Source organism: Dermacentor albipictus, chromosome 1 (assembly GCF_038994185.2).
Source record: "Dermacentor albipictus isolate Rhodes 1998 colony chromosome 1, USDA_Dalb.pri_finalv2, whole genome shotgun sequence".
In the NCBI taxonomy this organism is placed as follows: Eukaryota; Metazoa; Arthropoda; class Arachnida; order Ixodida; family Ixodidae; genus Dermacentor; species Dermacentor albipictus.
The window spans coordinates 221,325,532-221,351,837 of record NC_091821.1 but is presented as its reverse complement, the minus strand read 5'-3'; the positions used below and the strand labels follow the sequence as shown (position 1 = coordinate 221,351,837).

Genomic DNA, 26,306 nt, shown 5'->3' with positions numbered 1-26,306 from the left:
GACTAAATTCTAAGGACAACAAGATGTTCGGCACACCTTTACAGCAGACTTCCGTCAGGCAGACATTCCGATTTTAATAGCTTCCAACCCGTCGTGGTTGCTCAGTGGCTATGGTGTTGGGCTGCTGAGCACGAGGTCGCGGGATCGAATCCCGGCCACGGCAGCCGCATTTCAATGGGGGCAAAATGCGAAAACACCCGTGTACTTAGATTTAGGTGCACGTTAAAGATCCCCAGGGGGTCTAAATTTCCGGAGTCCTCCACTAAGGCGTGCCTCATAATCAGAAAGTGGTTTTGGAACGTAAAACCCCATAATGTTTTAATAGCTTCCAACTTAAATGTCGCTCAGCACATACTTTCACGACTTTGAACTGCAGGAATTAAAGGCAGCGGTAATTTGTATGTGCCCGTGCATGGCTTGGATTATGCCAGCTGGCTTTGACTAGGTACGACCGGCTTCGACTAGATCAATGTGGCTAGGAGTGTTGGAGGACGTGATGGAGCCATATGGGTGTGCAAAATCATAGTTTCATACAATAATTACTAGAGGGAACTCTGGCATTAGCGTCTACGGAAGCTGCAATGGGAGTGGTTGTACCAGTGGGAATTATGGAAAGTACATAGATTTACCTAAATTTCGTCCTTCTGGCTTCAAGTGGCTTTTGTAACTTCGTCATTTTCAATGATGTACTGTGTAATAAGTAATTATTTAAACATTACTAAATTTTTCTGATGGCAGGATTTGAACATAGAACCTCTAGCACAGAAGCCAGATATTGAAACAATAAAGCCACGGACGCATGTATCGACAAGTGATGTGAAACGCCCTTATGAATTTATCACGGGCATGAGACGCCTTGAGGCGCTTGGGGTGTTTCGATTTGACCACCTCGATGAGCTCAGTCGTTGCAATTAGTAGCGATTGTGCTTGTTCGTGGCATCTTCTGAATCCACAAGCACGAAGATCAGACAAATCTATGTACTTCCCATCATTCCCAGGGTAAGACAACAACTGCAGCGCCAGAATTCCCTCTAGTATATTGTAGGAAACACTATGTGCCAAACAACCTGAAGTGACAAAGCGGAAGCAAATTTAGCTAGAAGACAAGCTTGAGATCACCAGTCAAGTCGAAAAGGAAAAGGGAAAAATGCAGAGATGGACTTAGTGCAGGCTTATCAAAACAAACTGTGAATTCAGTCATCAGAAACAACGAGGCAATCATGGCCAAGAAAGTATCAGCTGAGTTGCAGGCGAAGGGGTTCAGACTTTACAAGGCGTTGTTTCCTGATGTTGAAGAGGTGCTACTCGTTTGGCTTTGTGATATCGATTCACAAACATCCCCATCAATGGCCTGCTGCTATGGAAATATGCAGATCGACTTGTCGTTGTTTTGAAGCAAGATGACTTCAAGTGCAATGAAGGTTGGCTTAACCCATAGAGTTTCATACAATAATTACTAGAGGGAACTCTGGTGCTAGTGTCTACAGGAGCTGCATTCGGTGTGCTTCATCCAGCATGGGAATTACAAGAAATAAAGTCAACCACAAATGTTTACAAACCACGGGGTTTCGTAAAACGTTGAATTTCTGAGCAGCCTGTAAAAGTAGTTTGCAAAACCGTACATCGCCATGTTGTTTGCATGTACTGGCAGCGGCTGGAAATGCGAACACCAGACTCCTCTGCGAGGCTGCAGATATGTTCAGCTTCTTCTCAGATTTCGTGGTTCGTAAAATTTTGTAGGTGAATGTACATGGATTTGCCTAAACTTGGTCCTTCTGGCTTCAAACGTCTCCGGGTCTTTGTAAATTCATAATTTTCAACAAAGTGCTATTGTAATAAATAATTACAGCAACATTATTAAAATTTTCTGACGGCAAGATTTGAACACAGGACCTCTAGCGCAGAAGCCGATATTAAAACCATTACACCATGAACGCATGCACCAACCAGAGCCATAGAATGCCCTTACGAGTTTCTCGCGGGTAAGTCAATGTGTTGGGATGCTTGATGCATTTCAATTTGGTCACCTCAACAGACTGAACTGCTGCAATTAGTAGTTATTGTGTGTGTTCACAGTAATTTTTTTCTTTGCACTTAGAAAAGTGTTGATTGTTCGAAAATTTAGCACAATGAAGACAGATAAAGTGTAATAAACAAAGTTGCAAGAACGTCTGAAGCCACAAGCACGATCCGTGCACCTCCCGTCATTCCCATGGTGACTGAACGATCGCAGCGCCAGAGTATCTTCTAGTAATATTGTAGGAAACCTTATGGCACAACCTGTTCAAATCGAGACACGGGATCTCCTTCAAATGCCTTTCTGGCAAATTGGCCCGTGTTGACGACACTGTTGTAGACGATTGGAAAACCGAGGTTCTCCCTGTGCACCTTGCAGGTTATGAACTGCATGACGTTTTCAGGGCTGACGAAAGCGGCATCTTCTACGAAATGAGGCCAGGAAAGACCTGTTTTTCTGAGGACTCTTGCCATGGCAGAAAAAAGTCCAAGGAGCACAGAAGTGTTCCTTTCTGCTGCAACATGGATGGCACTCAGAAAACAAGGCTGCTAGTCATACGCAAGTCCAGAAGACCACTCTGCCTGCACAATGTGCACATTCCCGTGGACTGGGAGTGCAACAAAAGTGCATGGATGATAAAGTACATTTTTAACAAGTGGCCACTGGGCTTCGACAGCAGAATGCAAAAGCAGAAGAGAAATGTGCTGCTCTTCCTCAGCAGTTGTTCGAGCCACGTGCAGCTTCCGGTGCTTCACGCTGCAAAGATGGCATATTTTCCACCAGGCATAACATCGAAGGCGCAGCATATTGACCAGGGCATTGTACACTCGGTGAAGTCGAGCTACCACACACACCTCTCTGAGCATTTGCTGGTTGATATGCAGCAGAAGCAAGACTCTGCGATTGATCTGAGGTTTGCTCTTCCAAGTTCTTTCTGATCTTTGGGTGCAGGCTGAGCCAAGCATCATGAAAAATTGCTTTCAAAAAGCTGGCTTTGCAGTCAGTGACAGTGATTGTGAGGAACCCGTGTTGCCACTGGACGATCAAGACCAGCCAAATCCAGAGTTCTGGGCAGCTGTCGAGGACGCCTTTGGGAGCCAAGAGTTGTCAGAATATGATAGTTTGGATAATGCTCTTGTCAGCACAGAACAGCTGACAGATGAAGACATTGTTGCTCAAGTCCACGGAGAGCCTACTACAGACCAAGAGGTAGATGAAGAAAAGGAAGAAAGCAACAGAGTGATTGTTGTAGCAGCCCAGGAGGTGACAACTGCTGAAGCTTTGAACTACATCCAAGGCCTAAAGAGCTAGTGAGCAAAATATGGCAGCAGATGATGTTAACAGCCTTGTGATGATGGAGGCCCACATAATGTCCAAAGCTGTTAATCGTAAAGCACAGTCAAACCTGACAAACTTTTTTCATGATTCTTAAATATCAATAAATCAGTTCTTTGAGCTTATGTGCTTCTTACGATTCACTCTAGGTATAGCAGACCTATTTAGTATTTACATCAAGGTCTGTTGTAACACTATTTTGATTCAGTGTACTTTTACATCAGACCAAACTCTTCTCCACTATAAAGGTCTGTTGTAATGAATTTATAGTGTACTCAGTGTTACTAACGCATTCCCTATGACTTGCAATACATGAGTTACAGCCTGTAGGGAGTGTTAGAAATTTATTATCAACATCTCATAGTAGGTGTGATATCCAAATTTGTAAGCAATGGAGGTGCATTAAAATCTCACTGCCCAAATTTCCAGTGTAAACAATTGCTCACAAAGCTCTAATAAAAGAAGTTGAATAATAACTTTTTAATTAGTCTTCCAAAGCACATTATTAGCAACAAAGTACATATATCAACTTTGCCTTGCAACTCCTGTGCAAAAATGCCACATTCACTATGTTCATAGCCATTTTATTAAGAAACTTAAGAGCAGTTCAATTGATTCCAATAGAAGACTTGAAGCGCGCCATCCCAGGAGCTTGTTACTGTTTCCAGAATGCGAAAAAATGACATTGATTTTTACAGCTTGATGTATTCTGGCCAATTTCATTTTAAAAAAAGTGAAATTGAACAGTCAGAGTGCAACTGTGGCAGCCATAGTAGACGTCTATGAATGACATCATTGATTGTGCCTCACAGGTGGGCGAGCATCAAGCAAGCATCCTTGTCAAGCCATGATTTCAGTCGCTTTATGGTTGTCCGACGGTGAGCTGCAAGCATTCGCGTCACTCATGGGTGTCCACTATGTGCATCACAGTTGTGCTCTTCAATGTTTCAGTTTCACTTTTCTGTGGGAAATTGGCTGAAATTAATTTCTGGGAACGATCACGAGCTCCTCGGATGGTGTGCTTCAAATTATCCATTAGGATCAATCGCATAGCTCTTTTGGTTAAAAAGTCAAATTTACTTACCATTCTACCCAATGGAGTCTAACGTGCATCCAATTTTTTTGGATTTAAAGTAAGAAAACAGAAGTGCACCTGAATGTAACATGCCCCAGATTTATAAAAGAAAAATATAGCATGGTGCCCAAATTTGCGATCAGAAAAAAAAAAGAGAGACATGCAGAATTTACCTTCACAGAAGGGAATTTTTTTGAAGTAGCATTTATAATGAAAGCAGTGCGTCATCATTTCCATTTGCACTTCATTGGCCAAGGTACCAAGCACAAAGGGGCGGTATTCACGAGCAATCGCTTCTAGAGATACTGCCATGCTACAATCTCTTTCGCGAGATTTTACATGACTCTGCATTGGACTTGTCAAAGTATGCAGCCTACAGTGTTCCTGGCACTCTGCGCAGCTTGGCACAATGCCAGACATGCTGGTGACCTTATATGCCAACACATCCAGTGCCACGTCACGCAAAATCTCATGAAAGTGATACTGGCATCTCCAAAAGTGATTTACCGAGAGTACCACTCCAGATTGTAGTCGAGCACAAAATTAACCCATAATGACCATACCATCACAAAAATGTGCTCTTTTGCCATTTTGTAATTGTGATGACGCTGCGTCTAACAGCTCTGATGGTAGGCTGTTGCCAACGCCACGAACGCAGTTTTGGTTTCGTAACCGATTGTAACGCACACACAATTTTTGGACCCATTTTCTCAGAAAGAAGGTGTACATTAGATTTGGGTAAATATGGTAAATGATTTCTTGTTCATTTACTACATAGAGGGATCTTCAAATGTATGACTCTGTGTTAAAAGCAATCCACAGTGAATTAATCTCATTTTTCCTATCATTAAGGAATTTCGAATGCATTTTGGTAAACGCTCAGTATGATTCGTTGCATGTGCTGCCACATGACAGACATCTAAAGGAGGCTGTGTTGGGGTATGTCCTCAGATCATTACTCGACAGTCCAATGACCCCCCTTTTCATAAGGGCTGTTCAAATCTCCTGCACTTCTTGCACACTGCGCAGTTCCAAGCTCATGCAGCACCAGTTCAGAAGTGCAGCCACAATGCGACACTAGGGCTTTCCTGAAATTAACGCAAAAGTGTTGATGTGGTGCAGGTCATGCACACTTTTCGTTACCGGTGTTTTCATCATGTGCCGTGATTGTGTTGCGAATTCCCATCTTTGTCAGATTCACGGCTGCCATGCTGTGAGGAAAATTGACACTGGCTCTTTGCCAGCACTCTGACAACAAAAATCAGCAGTATAACAGTGTATAGTTGCAGTACTGGAACGTAAGCTAGTGAGACTTGTGTAAAAAATTTGTATACCTATCTTGAATTCAATTTCAAGCGCGTTTTCCACCTGTCTTGGAACACACTTGAGGGCAAAGGGGACATAGACGGCATCATTGCCGATTAACAGCAGAATTTCTGTCAGCACCACAAACATTTTTCTTGTAGGATCGTCTGCTGCTTTGTCACTGTACGACATCACTGACAATCACAGTGGTGCAAAAAATGCAGAAACTGAGCCTGAACTTTTCCTGCACTTTTTGAAATTAATGGCACCATGCATAGGTGGCCATGCTTCTACCACTGACGTGAACAGTAAAGTGCAGCACTGCCTGAACTAGTGCGCAAAGTTGCAAGTGAATCAAAAGCACCTATTGCCTCATAACGGGGCGCAGTGTACATGGCCATCATAAAACTTGGGAGCATGAGCGTAACCTCAGAGGCCATATTGCACATGATCTCACCCTGTTGTGTCTGGCACATTACGTCACACTGCAGATATTTTTGGCTGGTGGGAAATAATATGGTTGGAGATCAAGCGTCAGGATTCAGCTGTTTGCATGCTTGGAAGGCTCTAGAACCGCTGGTTAAAATTGTTTCATCAGAACAAATAGCGACATGGCCCTATTCATTCCAAGTTCACTCGCCTGCCAGCTTATGCGCTGTATGCAGCACACTTTTTCTCTCCTTCACAAGGGCAACTGCAGAACTGGAATTGCCGTGGCAGTTACATCTGGATCAGCCATCGAAAGAGTCATGTTTTGTATCTGTGCCCTGAAATAGTGGGTCACCACTGTTGCTTTCCGAGAAAGGAAGCTGCTGATTAGGGAGTTTTATTGGTAAATAAAGTTTCATTGTGTCTCGCCCCGAAGGAAAACTGCCAGACCAGTTTCCAATAAAATTTATTCCCTCTCTCACTGGTTTCTGACCCAAATACTGTTTGCTTTCTTACTTCAAAGTTTGTTTAAATATAACTTTCAGCAATACAGTAAAACCTCGTTAATTCGAACTCGGTTAATTCTAAATCTTGTGTAATTCGAAAGTTTTCTACGGTCCTGTATTTTCCAATGTAAATTTGACCGGATAATTCGAACCGGCGGCCCAGGCCAAACCGGTTAATTCTAAGATTTGGGGTACTATGCGGCAATTCCCGATCCCCATTTCACTGCAAACCCGATGAAACGACGGCCATTCGGAGCCACGAGGTGACGCCACATAGCAATTGCGATTATTTGTAGACGAAGTGCCTGACCCGTAGTACTGCTAGCACAAAAATCAGTCCACGATACGCCCCGCGCACCGCCGAAACACACGCCTGCAGAGAAGGGCTTCACTGCAATGCAACAGGCATACCGGTTTTTGTTGCGTGCTCTCGTCCCCCACTCCGCACGCTCCTCGCAGTTGCAGCGTCTACGCGTGTTCCGTGCCGCTGACATTGGATGCCATTCGCCTATTCTCTCTCCGCGCCTGTGGCGACGTGTGCGCGCGCAACGCAGGTCTGCGCCGTTTCTTTGTGTGCGGTGGTTAGGGGTGTCGCAGCTAGCGTGGTGTTTTCCTTTTTTTTTTCTTCTTCTTTTTCTTTTGAGCTGTGCAGAAGTGCCAGTGAGCGAAGATGCCCAAGTGTAAGACTTTAACGCTGTAGCAGAAGTTCTGCTTGATCCAAGAAGCGGGTAACAACACGTGTTCCATGACCGAGTTGACGGAAAGGCACAGCGTACCCCTCTCGACACATTGTCCACAATATTGAAGACCAAGTCAAAGGTACTGAAGGCCTAGATATTCTAGCAAGACATATTCTTCGAAACGGGCGCGAGTACGGGCTCCCACGTACCAAGATATGTAATCAGCTTTACTTCGCTGGCTGCAGAAAGTAAACGCAGCCCACCTTCCCGTCAGTGGAACGATATTGCGGGAGAAGGCCAACGACTTGGCTCTACAACTTGGGCACGAAGCGTTCTAGTGTAGCAATGGGTGGTTCAGCCGTATTAAAGAGCGCAGTAATTTGACCTTCATAGCCGTCTGTGGCAAGAGCGGCAGCACAAACGAGAGCGTAGTCATCGACTGGAAGAAACACGTTGGCTCCGTTGCTTAGCGGGTACGGTGCAGATGATGTGTAGAACCTTGATGAGGCAGCCCTTTTTTACAAGATGCTGCCCACAAAAACGTTCACAGCGAAGGATACCGCCGTCAAGGGTCAAAAGCAGGGCAAGGAGAGAATTACCGTTCTTTTCGGTGCAAACATGTGCAGTAAACATAAGCTGCTGCTACTCCTAGTTAGAAGGAGTGGGGAGCCTCACTGCTTTAAATATGCATGGCTGCCACCAAGGGATGAGCTTACCTACCGGCACAAGAAAAGCCTGGGTCACAGGTGCAATATTTGAAGATTACGTTCGGTAGCTTGACTGCAAGTTTGTGGCCACAGGCAGGAATGTACTCTTCGTTTTTGATAATTGCCCGGCACATGGCGACATCCCGCACCTGAAAGCTATCAGGAAAGCTATCAGGATGGTATTTATTCCTCCAAACACCATGTCAATCTCGCAGCCAATGGACCAAGGTGTCATTCACCACACGAGGAAGATTTACCGCCACCACCTGCTCAAGCGCATGCTCCTTTGCTACGATAACGGCAAGGAGTACTCCACCGACCTCCTCAGGGCCATATGTCTTATTGTGTGTGCATGGAAGCAAGTGAAACCCACTTTGATCATGTGGTGTTTTGAACACGCTGGCTTCTCGAAGGAAAGCACCTTCGATGCTAAAGCTGACTATTTACGTGCACTTGATGAAGAAGGAGCCGAGTATTGCGACAGGATCAATGCACTCTTCGCAGAGGATAGCGAATCCCATGCAGTCGGCTCTGCCCAATATCTGAACTTCGAAAATGATCAACAAACATGCTACTCAGACTTGGAAAGTGAAGCTACCGCTGATGCGACCATGTGCGATGACAGCAAAGACAACAACGTTAACAAGCCCTCCCGAGCGCCCGGTCTCGGGGAAGTTACCGGATTGCTGAAAGTTATCTGCAATTTTTGTTGAGTCTACGCTGGAAATTCTCGAATGCTGCACGTAGTTGGCCAACTAAAAAACATGACCCTTGGAGCCTCGAACTACAGGATGCGGCAAACCAGCTTCTCTGATTACTTTAAGTAATCTAAAGATAGCCGAATAAAGGCAGCGTATTCCTACAGCGACATTTTTTGCCTGGGTTGCATTTTTTTATGTTTGGTTAATTCGAAAACCCACTTAATTCGAAGATTTGTTGCAGTCCTGATGACTTTGAATTAGCGAGGTTTTACTGTACTAGGGTGAAATTTTAATTAATGAGTTTTTAATTTTTTTGTGCATTCATAAAGAGCCTGCTTTTGTATGATAATGATATGCCAATTCTTTTAATTCAAATAGAAATTTTCTTGCATTTTCCAAGACTTATGCATCCATGTCAAATCAGTGCTCCTACTCCAGTGCCAAGTGTGCCAAATTGCACCAAACAAGATTTCTGCATCATCCTGATTAAAAACACGATTTTGCGCTGAAGTGCGCCAAAAGTAACGACTGGCAAAGCGTGTGTGGCTGCAGGGGTCTGCATATGTGCATAGCGTGCATAACTAAACGGTTAAATAAGTTGAACTTCCCTTTATCTATTTTTCACCAACCAATAATTCAGGCTCGACAGGGATCACCTAAAGGTCCCAATAATCGAGAGTCCGAAATATCCAAATTTGCCAGAAAATAAGGGACTTCATTCCACAAGTAGCTAAAAGAAAGTGTGTCGGATTCTGGAGTGACCACTTTTGGGGATTCTTTTACTTACGCGGGATTTCGCGTAACTAACGCCAGATGCCTCGGCGTCTAGGAGCAGCAGCATTTTTGGCACTGTGCCAAGAACGCTATCGTCCATCGACATGTCCGGTGCTAGTCATGCCAAATTTCACGAAAGTGAAAGTATGTCTGTATGTCTCTATGCATTTGCCTTGCCGGCACAGACATCAAGGGTGGAGTCGGTGCCGCTTAAACAACTTGAAGTCGCGCGTGGACCGTGTCGCTATTTACCACGGGAATGAACAAATGCTGGATGTATGGAACCAATGCTGCGGGTCTCGCACAAGAATGCAGCTTTAGGATGTCTTGCCGGAGTTGTTCGCTTTTCCTACGGTTCAAATGTGGTTAGTGCTCGATCAACTAGGCGTCACTAGCTTCAATTTTGAGAAGGTGTCGGCAACATGGCCTATGGCCATGCCGCAGCAATGCCAGCGACATATCAAAGTCAAAATATCACTGTTTTTGCTTAACTCAGCAGTCAGATTAGCACACAGTCATGCAAGTGGAGTCTGAATTTTTAAGCTCGAAATGTCTGAAATTTCAGATGTCCTTGTACATTTATGTGTGGGCCAGTGAGTGCTGCAAAGCAGTGCAAATAATCAGGCATGTCAAATCATCAATGTCTAAATAATCAGTCAGCATCAGTTGTGAACTAGCCAATTGCTAAGCAGAGGCTCCAACTTTATCAGGAAAAGAACGTAGAAAAGCACTTGGCTTCATCTAAATCAAGCAATGATTGAGCGTTACCAGGAGCTCATCAAGGCTGGCCTGGCTCAGGAGAGCATTGATGGCATTGAGTCTGGCTAGGAGTTTCTGTCTGATGCTATTTCTGGCCTTGCTGAAAACATGGCTAAGCAATGCCTGAGCAGCTTCACCCAGTTTGAAATAAACAAATTACAGCAGGCCGTGCGAACTGGTTTGTTTTCTTCATTTAAATTTATGTTTCTCTTTTTTTGTATTAAGAGGCAGAGTAACATTGTTTTACAGCAAGCAAATACTTTATGGAATGCAGCTTATAAATTTTAAATGTTCTAAAGTGCATAGGATGTGCCCAGCAGTTGTATTTATTTGCTCCAAAGTTCTCTGAAATCTGTATTTAGGTGCTCCAAACTGCTCCAAAATTAAGATTTGACTGCTTCAAGAATTGTGCCAAATCTCATTTCATCACTGGCATTACTAAAATAAAGAGCAACACTAGGTTAGTTTAATCTGCTGAAATATTTTTTCAGGACTTGATTTGCATTCATTTGCAGATTGACAAGAAACCAAATAAATAATTGTAAATTCCGATCGGACAATAAGTCTCTTGTACATCGAATACAAAAATTATTTATAGTTAGGCTAAAACAAGCCTGCATTGTAATTTTGAAAATTAAGAACTATTTTTGAAATTCAGGTTTCGGTGCTTTAGAAGTGAAAATAATCATATGTGCCCTGATAACCATCTTGTTGGCTGTTTATGTTGTGCATGTACATGTTTAAATAAGCTATCACCAGAAATTGGAGCTTCATTTCTGCAAACATGATTGCTGCATAAGACAAGAATAACCAAAGAACCACCGCCGTCGTGTGATCTTGAGGCTTGCAATGTTTATGGTGTGGCGTGTCATTAATATTTAAGGCCATCATTCTTCACTGAGGAAGTCAATACATAAATACACAAGACTTTTTTCCTTTTCCTCGCCACTTCATGCATCATAGTGCAGCATGCACCGACCATACGGCTATGCTCAAAGCACCACATGCCACGAGCAGCGTTGTGACACAGATGACGTATCGGACACACAAAAGTTAATTTATTATTGCGATAGCAATTATATGGACACTTCAAGCGCATTTCTGCCGTCGGCGTCGCCATTGCCTAGAGCTTCTGTATAAAGTCCAAGAGCAATAGCATAATCTCCATGTGCTCTAGGCTGTATGTCAGACTGAAAGCGTGCCAGGGGAGCCGACAATCACAGCCCAATCTCGCCCGCGCGAAAGAGGCGAAGGCGGAGAGGAAGCGTGCCATCTCCAGTCGTGTGCGAGGCACCCAACGTTGCGAGGCACCAGGGGGGGGTTCTACTCCGCCTGCAACTGTGCATGTGGTGGCTGTGCGCGGTTGCACGGCCATATCTTGAGAGCTATCTGTGTTGGGGGCACAGTCTAGGTACGCTGGCGGCTCATAGCTTTATGCATGCTGTGTCTTCTCGGCACTCACTTTTCATTGAAACAATAGACAGCACGAATGTTACTTCGCTCGCTGCTGCTGCCACATTTCCTCACACCAGCGTTTTGACGGTGCGTTTCCGCTGTCGTTGAGTCAGATGTGTTCGTGTTTGCTTGTGCGCACTCAACACTATGGTTGCTTATGTAGTTAGTGTGCCTATGTTTACAAGTTTATACGACCGATAAAACTACTATCCTTACTTCGTATCATTATCATCAGCCTATTTTATGTCCACTGCAGGACGAAGGCCTCTCCCTGCGATCTCCAATTACCCTTGCCCTGTGCCAGCTGATTCCAACTCGCACCTGCAAATTTAATCATTTCATCACCCCACCTAGTTGTCCATGAGTATAGTATGTCTATGTTTACAGGTTTACATGGCCGGTAAATCTACTATCCTTACTTCATATAGCTGTCCACTAATTTGCTATCGCAATCGATGCATTGCCTTTCGGGTAGAACTGCGACTTTTTTTTACTCACAAATGTAGCAAGTCACTCATACTGTAGAATGGTCTTTGATATACTGATCGCAACACTAAGCCTTTTAGGCAGAGTTGCAGCCTTCTGGGCCATCATAAGCACTACTAGTGTGGATTACTTATCAAGTCATCTATCTGCTATCCATCAGTCTGTACGCTTAAGTGTATGATAGCATGGCTATGGTTGTGAAGACTTTGTTTCATGGTTGTGGTGTACTGATAAGTGTCTGATAAGTGTTGTGATACTGATAAGTGTCACCACCAAAAGTGTCTGCCACTTTTGGTGGTGAAGGGATGCTTTGGGCCCTTCTGATGCTGTCTCTGTGCTGTAATAAATTCAGTGCTTGATAGCATCCAGTACACCCTGTGGGGTTGGTCACCTGCTGCGTATATCAAAGCATTTCAATTTTGTTGCCACCCAGTACTTCAAGCACCCCACAGAAAACGTTTGGTGCCATTCTCAAATGCTGAAGTGGTCACCGAGTTATATTGATGCTGTACTCTAGTGGCATTAGCAATATGTGGCATTTTGTTGCAGTGCAATTCTCATTTTGTCTGGCAGAGCGCATGAATATTGCCTTGTGTGCATCTCATGGCCAACCATTATAATCCTATTAGCCACTTGCTTCCATAACTTTTGCAGCTTCGCCAAGTTACAGTGACATGGGGTATAGGCTTCTGACATTAAGGAACATCAACATTTTTCTTTTTTCAGGTATAAGAGAGAGCAGCTATTAATTCCTGCCTATGATCACGAGTACAGACATGGATTTCAGCACATCATGCCAAGGTAACTTTTTGTGCTGGTAATTGTTGTAGCTCTATATGTGTCTGTTACTAACTTCAGCTGTATTAGGCGCTTAGTAGGTACTTTTTTTTCATTCAAAGGCATCAAAAATAAAAGGCAAGGCATCAAAAATAAAAGAAAGTTAAATGTTTCACAAGTAGGTGTAATAGCATCTACACGGATATAGAACTTTGGCAGCTAACTTTCGCCAAGGTTAAAAATATGCTGAAGCAATGTAGGAGGATTCAATGAAATGCATGTTGTTGGCTATTGTGTGGTGCAAGTCACTATTTTTTGTAATCTGTCTAATTGCACAATTAGTCAAGAATAATTAACTTACTTTAGCACAAAACTTCCCATGAAAAGGTTGTAGAGTATTCTAGGAAATATTGAGCAGCTTGTAACTCTTTCTATGTAATCAACAGGAAGGAACCGAGGGGCGCAGTTTTGTTAGTCACGACCACATGAAGCCAACAGATAATGAAGCAAACAATAGCATAGGGGAAAATATTTGTAGTTTTGGACGAAAAAACAACTTGCGGCCAATAGAAGCCTAATTGCACAACCTCCGCATTACGCTGGGCATTGCACTGCAAATTGTGCTACTGTGGTGGCTGTTCCCATATACACTTTCTTGGGTATTTAACTATTTATGTAATGGTACCAGATCTAGCCCTGGGAATGTTAAGTATAAACCCCATGCAAGGGTCACCGAGTTCGGTCACGCGACAGCAACAAGCTACGCAATGGATATGGCAGTTGCGTTCGCTCGTCACCTAAGATTCGTACCCCGTGCGAGCGAAGACTTCGAACGACGTCTCCCTGGTGTTGCCTGTATGAGGGTAGCAAATACACGTTGTAACTGGCGTGACGCATGCTTTAATAATTAAGTTGATGTGTTTTACTGTAAACAGCAGCATAAAATATTTATGGAGGCCTTGCAGTAGGTTCTTATCCTTGCAAGTATAAAAATTCAGTCGTTTGCTCTTTCCGTGCAACACTCGGTAGTACTTGAGAAATGTGCATCCAGTTCTGGCTTCATGCTATTGGCTTTTCGCTCATAACACTTCTGGGCGAGAAGCGACGAATTCTAGATTTCCATAACTGAGCAACCGAGCAACAAGGCTGAGCGATCTGTTCAAGCGACGGCTCGTTTCATCGCTCGAAGCCGTTGCTCGTCACCGTCGCACACAAAATCGCTTTTAGCCTTTAGCCGGCGCCACCCATGGCAGTGGATGTGGAACATCCTTTTGACAAACGGCGTCACATTGTACATTAACTTTAGGAGCAGGCGGCTAGCCAATAAACCCTCGTATTCTAGCTGAAGGCATCAAACCTGCTGCAGTTGAGACCCTCACTATGCAATAAAAAAAAAAAGAATGGGAGGATACCGAGGGGTCCACTTTTGGTTAGTGCACTGTGTGTTGTAATTTTTGCAGTGCTCTAAAGAAGCCTGCAAAATATAACTTGCCATGTCTGAACAAACGGTACATTTAGGTACATTTAGGTGTCCCATAGAGGCTAGCATGTATGCATGGCAGCATACTGAATTATGTATGATCATGGCTGATCTGGCCCTACAGCTTGCTGAGCACAAACCCCGGGGGTTGCTACAGTTTTGAGTATTACAGATCACTACACTTTTTATGGGAATTTCGGAGGCAATTAAAATTACTACATGATATTCATTAATTTGTTAAAAACCCATTTTGTTATAGTGAGGTTTGACAGAACTTTTGTTTTGCAGATGATCCCTTGAGTCCCTGCCTAAAGTGCTTCTGTTTTGTTGCTAGGTGTTTTGTTCAGTTATGTTTATGTGCTTAATACAGCTCTTCGAACTTTTTTCTTCTTATAGAAATGAAGTAAGTGTGCGCTCAGCACATGGGACGCACATCATCTTTCTGCAAAATGATGCTGGCTATGCCCGGTGGGGTCCCACTCCTGAGCGGCTGGATGCCCTGCGCGAAAGCTACCGACCAGGCCTGGACCGTGAGCGAGATGTTGCTGCGGAGGTAGTCCCTGTGCCCTCATTACCTTCAAAAGATGCACCTCCAAAAGAGTCTCCTCTTGGTGCCCCTAAGTTGCTCTAAACACTGGTAAATGTGGCTTTCCTTACTTCTCGTCAAAGGAGAATTACAATAGTAGACACTTAGCCAGGTGTTTGCTGATAAAAATTTGAAATGTAAGCCAGTTAAGGATACCCAGCTGCAGCTACTACATTTGCATGACTCAGCACAGTGCAGTTTTGTCTCCCTGCTCTGGCTCCACAGTATCCAGATAACTTGCCAAGCACTTTACATCTCTGCTAGCATCTTGTTATGCCACTGTTTTGGCTATATGCAACGTCACTTGCTGTCTATTGTCGATTCCTAACATAGCTAATGTAAAGTGAGAACTTATAGAGCATTATTTGTTGGGCGAGTATTTACCACATTATTCACTGGCTATAAAATTTATTGTTTATGGTAAAGCATCATAGCACATACAAAAAAGCCAGACTTTATGGAAGGAGTGGTGTGGATGCATTGTTAATTCTTCCTGTAATTTGTTTTATACTTTAAAGGTTGATATTACCTATACCAGTTATGTTGCGTTGATCGAAATTTTATGTAGCAGCACTCTTAAGTAGGCCAATGTAGCCAAAACCAGATATATTGAATGCTAAGGGGGTCATGAATAGTTCATATTGATAAAAGATGTGTGAATAATGTTTATCTTAGCACTAATTTAAACCTCTGCCAGTCTGCAATACTTTCCTGATATCATGAGAGAGAGTCTGATTTATGGTGCATGGTGTGGAATGGCATGTACCAATCCTTCATAGCCTGGTGGCTATTGGCTGCATAGCATGTTTTCTTTGCGTAATGTGCACCATGTACGCTGTCTTTAGATGGTGCAGGGAGACATATTATTGTGGGCATTAGGTGCCTCCACAGTTCCCGCTGGTTTCCTCTCAACAATGATGGCACCTAGGCAGAAACACAGTGTTATAGGCATGAAAGAAATTTATTTTGTGCATAAAATATGTTACACCTAGTTAATACATTTACAGTGGACTCTCTTTAAACGGAACCTTAAAGGACCAGGAAAATTGGTTCCATTTATCTGCAGTTCTATTTACTGAGAGACAAAGCTGAATACAATTGCATGAATACAAAACCAACCAACCATGAGGATGGTGTTCCGTTTAAGAGAGTTCCGTTTAAGCGATTTCCGTTGATCGAGATTCCACTGTATGTCAAAATTGACAACCTGTCGCAGCGCTAAGCCTAAATGCTCACTTACATCAGCCACAAAGTGCCTGTACAGCAAGTCTTTGTACACAAAGGTTTATCTCACTCCATCAAGCACCACCTTTTGGATGGAAGCATTGAGGGAAAGTGGCCATAAAGCCATGGTGCATAATTTCATTTGATTACTAGAATACTGTATGTTCTTGTGTAAGGGCCGCGCCCTTAAATTTAGATTTAATTATTTTTGAAAAAGGTATTTCAGAAGTAATTAATGCATAGGCTGCGCACGCCCTCCGAAGCACATACCATATTTACACGATTGTAAGTCGACTAAAATGTAAGCCGAACCCCCCATATTGCGTGACAGGGGGAAAAAAAAGCATACCCGAGGGCGCATTCCATAACGAAAATTTATTAGTAACTGGCATGGTCACTGGACTACTCGTCTTCCCTTGTGCCATCGTCGGCGCTGCTATGGCCCTACAGCGCATCGTTGTCCAGCGAAATTTCACATTTGGCAAACGACCGCACCACGACATCTTGTGGAACAGCAGCCCACGCCAAATGCACCCAACCACACGCAGCCGTTAGGGAGACTCTTTTTGACAGGTCTGGTTGGCGTAAGTTCGCGGTCTTCTGCCACCAGTCACTCGTACTGATGACGGAGCAGGTCCTTAAAAGGCGAAGATCCGGGCTTGTTTCATGACCTTGTCGCACTTCATTGGCAGGGACCGATCACGCATTTCAGCGACATACTCCGCAAGTTTGGCCTACAGCTCCGCAAAGCATCCCGACTTCGGCCTGTGGGAAATTCTTCGCTTGCCGTCACAGGTGAACATTTTGCTTCACTGCAGTCGCCACTCTCTCACCACCCGTTCAGAAACATCGAACTAGCTGCCCGCTGCGCAGTGATTTGTTTCTTCGGCGTAAAGGATGGCAGCCCTCTTGAACGCTGCTGTGAACGAGGGCCGAATGTTTAGTGGGCCTGGAGCACTCATGATGACTGAGGAAGCATGGAAGTAGCACGTATCTGGCAATTGAGTCGAATGCGTCAGACTAAGAGCTACAGCGAAATAGAAACGCGTGAGCGGCGTCTGCTCTTCCATGAACTATCAATACTCCCTGCAAACGCCCTGCCGTTCAGGGGGTGCTGCCGCGAATGGAACAGCGGGACTTCCATCGACTATCGACACCTCCCATGAGTGTTGTGTGTGCTGTAGAACTCTAAAAAAAATGTTGAAAAACCCTTTCGAAAAGCGAACAAACGCATGGGATAGCAAAAACTACGGGTAGGGCCATAGAGCAAACATAAAATTGTAACTACGATGTAGCTCCCCTGATATCTCGTTGGTCTCGCTTTTTTAATGGTTCCATGTTTTGGTTTCGATTGTAAGTTGACGCCCTCCCCCCCCCCCCCCCCCTCCCATTCATATTTTCAAATTTTAAATAATAGGTCGACTTACAATCGTGTAAGTACGGTACCTCATCAGCTGCTGCGAAGCAGCACATGCTGTGCTATCTTAATGGTACGCAGAGACATACTGTGTGGCATATTACGCTCCTCTTTGGTGTGTTTGTTTGCTTTTACAGTTATTAGAGGTAAGCTCTTTAATCTAAATAAAGCATTGACATCATCACAAAATATCCATTCCGACACCACATGGCTTGTGTCCAGCATGATAGCCTGTTCCACTTTCCGTAGACAGCACATGCTGCTGCTGCACGCCTTCCTGAGCGTGCGCATGCACCAAGATTTTTTGCATGAAGCTTTTGTCGTGCCTATAACAACTGAAAGATAGTATGGTGTTCTTAGTTGTACCATTCTGTTCACGTTTCCCGTGAAAACTTTTTTTCGCCGCGCAAGCTTGTGTGCAGCACATCATCCGAAATCGGTGTGCTTCTGGGGTGAACCGGACTTTCCTGCTACAGCCCCACACTTAACGTTAGCAATGATAAATGACAAAAATCAAGGCTAAAATAAAGGATCCCCATGGTCATCACATATGGCAGCAAGCACATCTGTTTTTGAAACCTTACACATTTAGTTATTTTTTAAAGCAAATAGTTTTCTTTGACTCTTTTGTCCATTTTCATGGTCAATTGTTGGCAATGGTTGGTGGTCTATGGCTGTCGGACATTCTCTGCAAATACAAAGGTCGCATGCTGTTGTTCAAGCGAGTTGTGGGATGCATTTTTCGCTGAGCACCAGCAGTAAATATATCAGATTACAAAACTTTCTGTGCAAAGGTAGTTCTCACAAACTTATACATCATCTTCAACTGTAAAATAAATGTTTAATCAAATTTAATGAACATCCAGGGCTATTTTGGAGGCTGCGAAAATAGGCAATGGGTGACAATGCAAAGGGAGAACTCTGCTTCATTGAAGCAAGGCCTGCAAGCATGTACTGTCGCGTGAGAGCTATGGGGTGTCCGAAGGTTTAGATGCTGCAGCGGAGCACTCGCGACAGATAGCCGTGCTCTTCTCCCACTGCCGTTTCCTCCTGTGGCAGCTGCAGGAAAGGGCTCTAGCACCACTACAGATGTACTGATTCGGCTCTGTTTGCTACGGAATTTCTCCCAATGAAACAACAAATGCTACCTTAATCTTCTTGCTGCAACAAATGTGCGTCTTCAAGCACATCATTCCTTTAAAAGGGCCCTGAACCACCCCTCAGGCTTGGTGAAATAACATAATCTGCAGGTAGCATACGCTGCTGTGAACATCGCAGCCAAGTTTTGCTGTTGTACACGGTGCGTGGAGATCACAAGCGGATCGCGAAGTCGCCTTTCGCTTAAACGCCCTCTTTTCAGCAGAAGGCCCTCTCCTCACTCTCTTCTGGACACTTTATTTCGGCATTCCCTTAAGGGGGGAGGCTATCCTGGAGGCCGAACTTTCTTATTTTTTAAGATATCCAGATGAAACTTTCAGGGTACGTTCACACCACCGAACTATGAGGAACTGCGAAGTTTCATGAAGATATGTTTATTAGTTCCAGAGTTATTGAGGTCTAACTAGGTGATTCATGTATATAGGAAGCTGAAATTCACTGTCATCATCCCTTGATAGATATCCTAGGGGGCTAAAGAGCCCTTTTCTTTAATTTCCCCTCCAAAAAATTTTAAGACAACTTTGAATTTGATGTAGCTAGTAATGACCACATTCATCAAAAATTAATTGCTTATTATAAATTAACTGCACCAGCTTTCAAAAAAAGAAGCCTGGTACCCCCTGGCAAAGTCATCCAGAAACAGAATAAAAAAAAAACGGCATACAAATCTGAAGAGCGGTTCTTGAGATATCCCCTTCCCCAGCACCACTACTAGCGAAAAAATCCATTCCGAGAAAACGGGCCTTAAAGTTGAACCCATGTGCTTATTTAATTAGATAGCTCCTGCGGAGCTTCTAATTAGCTCTTTCGGCTCCAGGCACACTCAGTGTGTCGGATTTTCGACTGGCGACAGCCGAAAGCACAGTTCCGCCGCTGAAAAGCGTCTACGCAGTCGGCACTCGCTGCGGGAGACCGGAAGTTCGATGCTTGTACAAGTCGCATATCGCGCACCCGTGCACCGAACATCTGCACTGTCTTGGGCTTTGCCGGCATCGCGTGCAGCGAAGAACTAGCGAAAAAAAAAAAAGCTGAGCAATAAATCTAAAAGATAGCGCAAGGCGATGAGCAGCGCGCAAGCTCATGTTGAGGCGGACGGAGTAAGGGGCAACAGCGACGCGAGCGCGGCATCAAAGGGAGCAGCCGCCGCCGCCCGCGCGGCAGCCAATGGCAGGCGCGCTTTTGCCCGCGGGATTTGAGCAGCCGCCGCCGCCCGCGCAGCAGCCAATGGCAGGCGCGCTTTAGCCCGCGAGATTTGAACGCACTGCTCCGGCCAATCAGCGCTCCGCATCAGATCGCGGGAAAACGCCAATAGCGCTTCAACCGCGCCGACGATGCCATTTTGCAAGGCGGCAAAATAGAGACAAAGAATCCACGGTCAAAACGACACCAAGATGGCGCGGGCAGGCCGCATGGGCCGGGAATGGCGCGCGCGAAGTTTGACTTCATTTCGGCATTGGCGCGTTTTTTTGGGCCGCGGTGGCCTCAAAAGTAGCGCTATTTTTGGTACTTTAAGGTTGAAATACGTGCTGATAATTACGGAACAGGTAGTTTATGAGACATACAACCCAAAATTATGGTTTTTCAAAAATCGACTTTTTCGCGATTTTTCGGTTTTCAAGGGCCGCGTCCCCCCTTAAATGGCTGCTATTGGCCGGTAGCTGACATCAAGCTGTGGTCGGCTACATGGTGTAGATACAGCAGCCTCCACGGGCTGCCACCACGAGTTCACTGGCTAAGCGCACTGCGGCTCGCTGAGGACAACCATGTTTGGCTTATGTTTAGCGTGTCACAGGCACCAAAGGCGGAAGTCATAGTGTCTATTTTAACATGCAAAATGAAATTTGAACAGTGGCATTTAGAAGGCGAAGTGTTGTGGGCACGCCCCACTGCACCGCAGCCTTCGTAGTGCAAGGCATTGAAGAAGGAACGGGAGCACAGTGGAGGCGATGTTTGATTGCCAATAACTCTACTTCTGCTGAACGCATTGAAGTACTTTTTTTGCAGCAAACTACTTCTAAAACAGCCTATTTTAGCTTCAAATGCCTTTCTCCACTTCGATAAAAAGTGGTTCAGGGCCCCTTTAATAAAGTGAATAGCTTTCTAAATGCGGTCGGCTATTTGCTTACATTGACAATCATTATTGATGGTTTCTGCGCAATATTTTTGCTTGTGCATGGGCCACATCCCAAATCACCCCTCCCCTCACTCCTACCCCTCGTGAGAAAAAATAATAATAATGAAGTGTGGCCCTTGTGCATAATATAGGCACACAGCATTGCTTCAATACTGGGAATTCTCTATGCATAGAATTTTCAGGAGAATATTTTCAACTTTCAGTGCTTAGCGTAAAGGAATAATTTGAAATGGCAGTCTTCTATATAAATCGGCTTCACTGTACTGTACTTATGCAGCACCACAGTTGATTGCGGTTATCATGCCTCCAATGAAACATTGTCATGGAAAAATATCTGTCAGATCTTAAATGCTGTGAAGGACTTCATGTGGACTCTTTGTTCTTTTTTGCTATGCGTTGCTTTCGTTGCTCAAAGCAACACATTACAGAAGTTCCTTAGGAAATGTTGGGGAAAACCTGTGTAGGCTTATTTTACTGTGGTGCATCTGCTGCAGATAGTATGTGAATGAGTGTGTGCCTGAGGTGCATGGGTAAGGCAAACCATAGAGCAAGATTGTATGCTCAATAAAGTTGCCACTTACAAAAGCTAAGCTGCTACAAAGGAAAAACAATGTTCGCAAACTTTTTTCCCCTAAATTTGCAATTCTAGTATGTAGCTGAAACCCGTGAAAACAAGTTCTACTGGTCAACGTAGTGCAAACTTTTCTTGCTTGAAAATCACTGCTTTAGTGACTCACTAAGATTAAATATTTCACTTTATGCTCTCGAGCAGCTTGCTGTTACAGTTTTTGTTCCTGTGCCAAGAAGAATTGGAGTTCAAGTAAACACTATGAATAAGATTGCAACTAGGTACCCATATCACTTCTTCTAAATTGTAAGGCCGAGTTTGCCTGCCTTTAACATTTCTTGAATTCATTGCCACAGAACCTTGCATACCTTCGGACAATGGCACTGTTTACTGCTGCAGGAGCAGCGATTGGAGTGTCTCAGATGAGAGCTGTGCTGAATTAAGCAGCAATTGGACTTCAGAAACATACCTTAATTATGGCTTTTGCTATGCTATTGCCTTAAATGTATTTATTGTGAAATTTTATACCTCTTTATGTACAAATTTATGGATATAAGCCTAAACACCGTAACTTACCTTGAGCTTTTCTACTTTTGGATAATGTAAAGGAAAACTGCAAGCAAGCTCTGCTGTAGAGCATAATGACATAGAGAATGCATATTGTAAACTTCGCAAGCTATGCCACTTTGCCTGAGTCATTATGCACTGTGTAACAGCCTTCTTTCATAATTTTGATTTTAAATTTCTTATGGTTATTGAACATCTACTGAAAGCCGTAGCTGAAAGCTCAACATTGATATTGGATAGAAAGTCTTTGTATTGATTGTGAACACTTTCTTTTTAATCCATTATTGTTCTGTGGCAGTCAGACTGCCAAACTTGCGGCAGACTGTGTGGCTAGATGAAGTTAGCGTATTTTCTTGTGTAAGGGCTGCACCCATGTATGGGTCTCCACACCTATGCCTGGGACAAAATATGAGAAAATATTTTTGATATTATCCATGTAAGGGTCGCACTCCCCTTTCCAAAGGACACCTCACCAACCAGCATCACACCACTATGAGATGTACAACAGCCCATGATAGTGTGCATGCTGCACCATCTCTGTGCATTTCCACGTGGTATATAAGGATATCAGATATAGGTTCTTCTGGCATCATTTTGCTGCTTTTACTGTCTGTAACATTTTAGCAGGGAGTCATTGCCTTCTGGTGCTGACATTATCATTTAATTTATACACCTGCTCTCCGTCACACTTTCCCCGTATGCATGCACCTCTGTGCTGTGCACTAGCACTCCGAAGCTCACGACACATTCTCCATGCAGCGGCTGCTACTGCACAGCCCAGGAAGTGTGTGAACAGCTTGAGTCAGGGCAGACATTTGCATTTAATGTGTGTGTTTGTGCAGTGCACTCTCTTTGGGCCGGTGCCTCTCGAAATATATGTAGCTATTGCCTGTAATATTTTGCTCACATTTCGCGTGATAACTGCTGTGATGTCTCGCATGACTTCTGTGCTGCTGAGCTGGCTGTTTCTCATCATTCTGCTGCCAACACAGACCTGTACTATTTTGTGCATGGCATGTGAACTCTGGCCTTGCTTCTGAGGACGGAATCATTTTTGAAGAATGTGCTCTCAGTGAACAGGGATTCACCTGCTGAAATATTAGGACAGTGCCAGTGGTGGTAATTGAGTCGGCGATTGAAGCTAAATGTACGAGGATCTTCAGGTTGTCCTATGTGACTCCATTCACATTTATTCTTTGAATACGCGTTTGTTTTTATACTGTTTGTTTATACAAGATACTCTCATGCAAATTTAAGGCAGGAAAGTGTGGCCCTTACACAAGAATTTGCCGTATTTCTCTTTATAGAGTGCCCACAGCTTAGCTCTGTGTTGTGACCCTGTGCTAAAGGCAGCACTGAAGTGCAGGGCTGTTTCATGCATTTGTGCTGTAAATTCTGATTGCATCAATTTCAGAAGTACTGAAAGTTAGGTTAATTAGTATGGGTTCATTTTTAGTGTAATGGCCCTACAGAACGTAAGCAAAAGGCAAAAAAAGTAGACACAGTGTACACAGGCTGCATGTACGCCTTGTGTCCAGTGTGTCTACTTTTTCTGTCTTCGTTAATAATTAAAATTTTTGGTCTTATAATGAAACTTCTGTTGTATAGGCCTCACAAATGCCCTGCTCTATGTCGCAGTCTATCAGCATTTTGTGGCCAGTACTTTTAGCTCATCCACTTTTGTAACTTTTATATTTGTGTATTTTTGCTTGGTATCTAAAAGCTACAGTGAAATAGTAGAAACGGTGTGTAAAATTTTTAGCTGGTAAATTATTTTTATTCAGTTTCTTTTTTCCTTTTCTTTTTAAATCTTTTCCTACTAAATGCAAAGACTAAAATTTCTGTCCTCTGCAACTGCCCTGTTGCAATGCTACTTGCATAATGGCACTGGCTGCTAGAGCAGTATGTGGCTCTCTGCTCACTCATTATGCGAGTCTATTTGTCAACTAACTTAGTCTATTTGCCCGTGGTTTGACAGACAGATCTTCCATTGGCAATCATTACAAGCTGCAGATAGAGTGAGCTGATGGCATTGTATCAATTAGGCTCAGTTTCTGGTGGCATTTTGGCACATCTCGTTATCACAATTAGACAATGTGGTGGTGGCGACACTGATGAAGTGCGTTGGCGGGTTACAAGCAGTGAGAATAAGGTTCACTGCACATACTTTGGTCAAGCACAGCGTTCGCAAAGAATTCCGCAAAACGAGGTATCTTAAACAGCAGTAGTGGAAGGCCAGAGATCCAAAAAAGGAAAGAGTGGTCATCGGTTCCAAGGTGTGTGCGCCCATGGAAGAGGAGAGGTGATAGTGGCCAAGCCACAGGTAGGACAGGCAGGCGAAAAGTGTTGGATGAGCCATATACTGCTGTTTGCAGTAAAAGTGGTGCCGTTATTTGTTTTACCAAGTCTTTAATAGCAGTGAGAACAGTGAAAACTGAATTTATCATTTTTGTTTTTGTTTTTATGGTTTGATAGGGAAGCGCAGACATGCATCAAATCTTCAGAATGACTTGGAAATGGTATTTTGCTTAGCAGGAAATGTTATCTTGGGGAAACTTATAATTTATCTATATTGCTTGGAAGTTGATGCAAGCACTATTTCATCACAATAAAATGCTCTTGATGCTCAAAGGAATTCAATACAAGTAAATACTGCCACGAAATTTTACACTACTAATGCAGTTCATTAATGTTAGACTATCTCTGGTTTACCCTAAGCCCCTGTTGCTTCTGAAACCTTTGACCGCGACTTTATTGTTAGTGTACTTATTCGACATAAAATAAGTAAGTAAACATTAAGCAAAGTGTCAATAGTATAAGTTTTTCCTTCCTCCTGACTCTCTTTGGTATACACTTGGAGCTGAACATGGCACAGTGACCACCATCTGTTGATTTATTATTACTTCCCTTATTTAGTTTCTACCTCAACCTCATTTTCTTCATTTCTCTCAAATTGTTATGAGCACTGCATTTTATTCCTGTGCTGAGTCATTCGCTAATGGCACAGTAATTAATGTGCTCCTCACCTGCTTATAGCATTAAAAACATAAGCGCGGCACATAGATCACATGCTGAGAGTTGTGTCTGCAAAGTGTCAAACCGCTGCATGGTGCGAAAATAGCTAAAATTTCAGACAAACGCTTGTGCATCCTTCTCGAGAAATCCCCGCATCCGGCCGCAGAGTCAAGGTCACTCGCATCATCTGTTATCTATGTCTGATGCAGTGCCTGCTAGGTAGGTCACCGATTATGGCACAGGATTTCAGTAAATGATCATGTGCAGAATCCACAAAACCACCACTAGAAATGTGCCATGCAACAAAGTAGAAAGAGAAGGAGAAAAGAAAAAGGGGGGAGGGCTCATGATGTAAACGTTACGTTGCCCCTCGACTTTGGTAAGGGAATGTTGCCTGCAGATGGTAGTCAAGGCAAAGAGAGAGGTTGTGTCTGTTGGCCATGAAGCTCGCCTCCTGGCAGCATGGCGATGTGAAATTTTAATTTCTCTGACCTCCTCTAGTTTTCAACATCTTTCTAAAATTCATGAGGTAAAATGCTCCCCTGATGTCGCTTTACAACTCCCAGTGTATAACCAAAATTTCTGATGAGGCCTGGTGAGAGGGGCCCTTTAAACATCAGCAGGCATGGGCATATGCTTTCTGTCTCAGAATGTAGTAGTTTCTGAACATGGCAGGGAGTTGCCATAATCAAGGCAGAGAGACATCTTAGCCTCAACTCTGTGCATGCACTGTGGTAGCCACTAAACTTGTCAAACATGCTTTGACATCTGGCCACATCTGTTTATTGTGTTCTAGAAGTGCTTTTAAGAAGCCTTGACAGGCTTTGCAGAGGTTGCAAATCCAAGCAACCCATTTATCAAAGACAGTAAAGCTGTATTAGGGAATTCTTGCACACTTTGTGTGCCCTAAGGATCTGTGTTGCCATTGCCCAAAATCTACCCAAGACTTTGCAAACGTCTCATTATATCAGGTGCAGTTCTTTCACCATACCTGAGCTTTTTCATATGCTTCACTATATACAAGCTTTCTACAGACCTGCGTTTTTTCTTTAACATCGCAAAGAAAATGGTACAGCATACAGGATTGACTTACTCATAAAAACAGATACTAAATTGGTCTTGGCCATAAGCCCAAGACCAAAAAGGCTGAC

At 43.8% G+C, this 26,306-nt stretch overlaps 1 protein-coding gene across 4 annotated transcripts in view; it reads left to right on the top strand.

Annotated features, from left to right (window-relative positions):
• Pcif1 (Phosphorylated CTD-interacting factor 1) overlaps positions 1–26,306 on the top strand; it is a 192,926-nt gene that overhangs the window by 116,673 nt on the left and 49,947 nt on the right. For 2 of the 4 annotated variants that reach the window (XM_070530929.1, XM_070530930.1), the window contains exons 14-15: positions 12,956–13,030; positions 14,883–15,123. In XM_070530929.1, coding sequence (XP_070387030.1) covers positions 12,956–13,030; positions 14,883–15,117 — 310 coding nt within the window. In that variant the 3' untranslated portion in view covers positions 15,118–15,123. Of the gene's footprint in view, positions 1–12,955; positions 13,031–14,882; positions 17,640–26,306 lie in introns of those variants that run through there. The other 2 variants (XM_065453878.2, XM_065453879.2) reach the window with 2 other exon arrangements.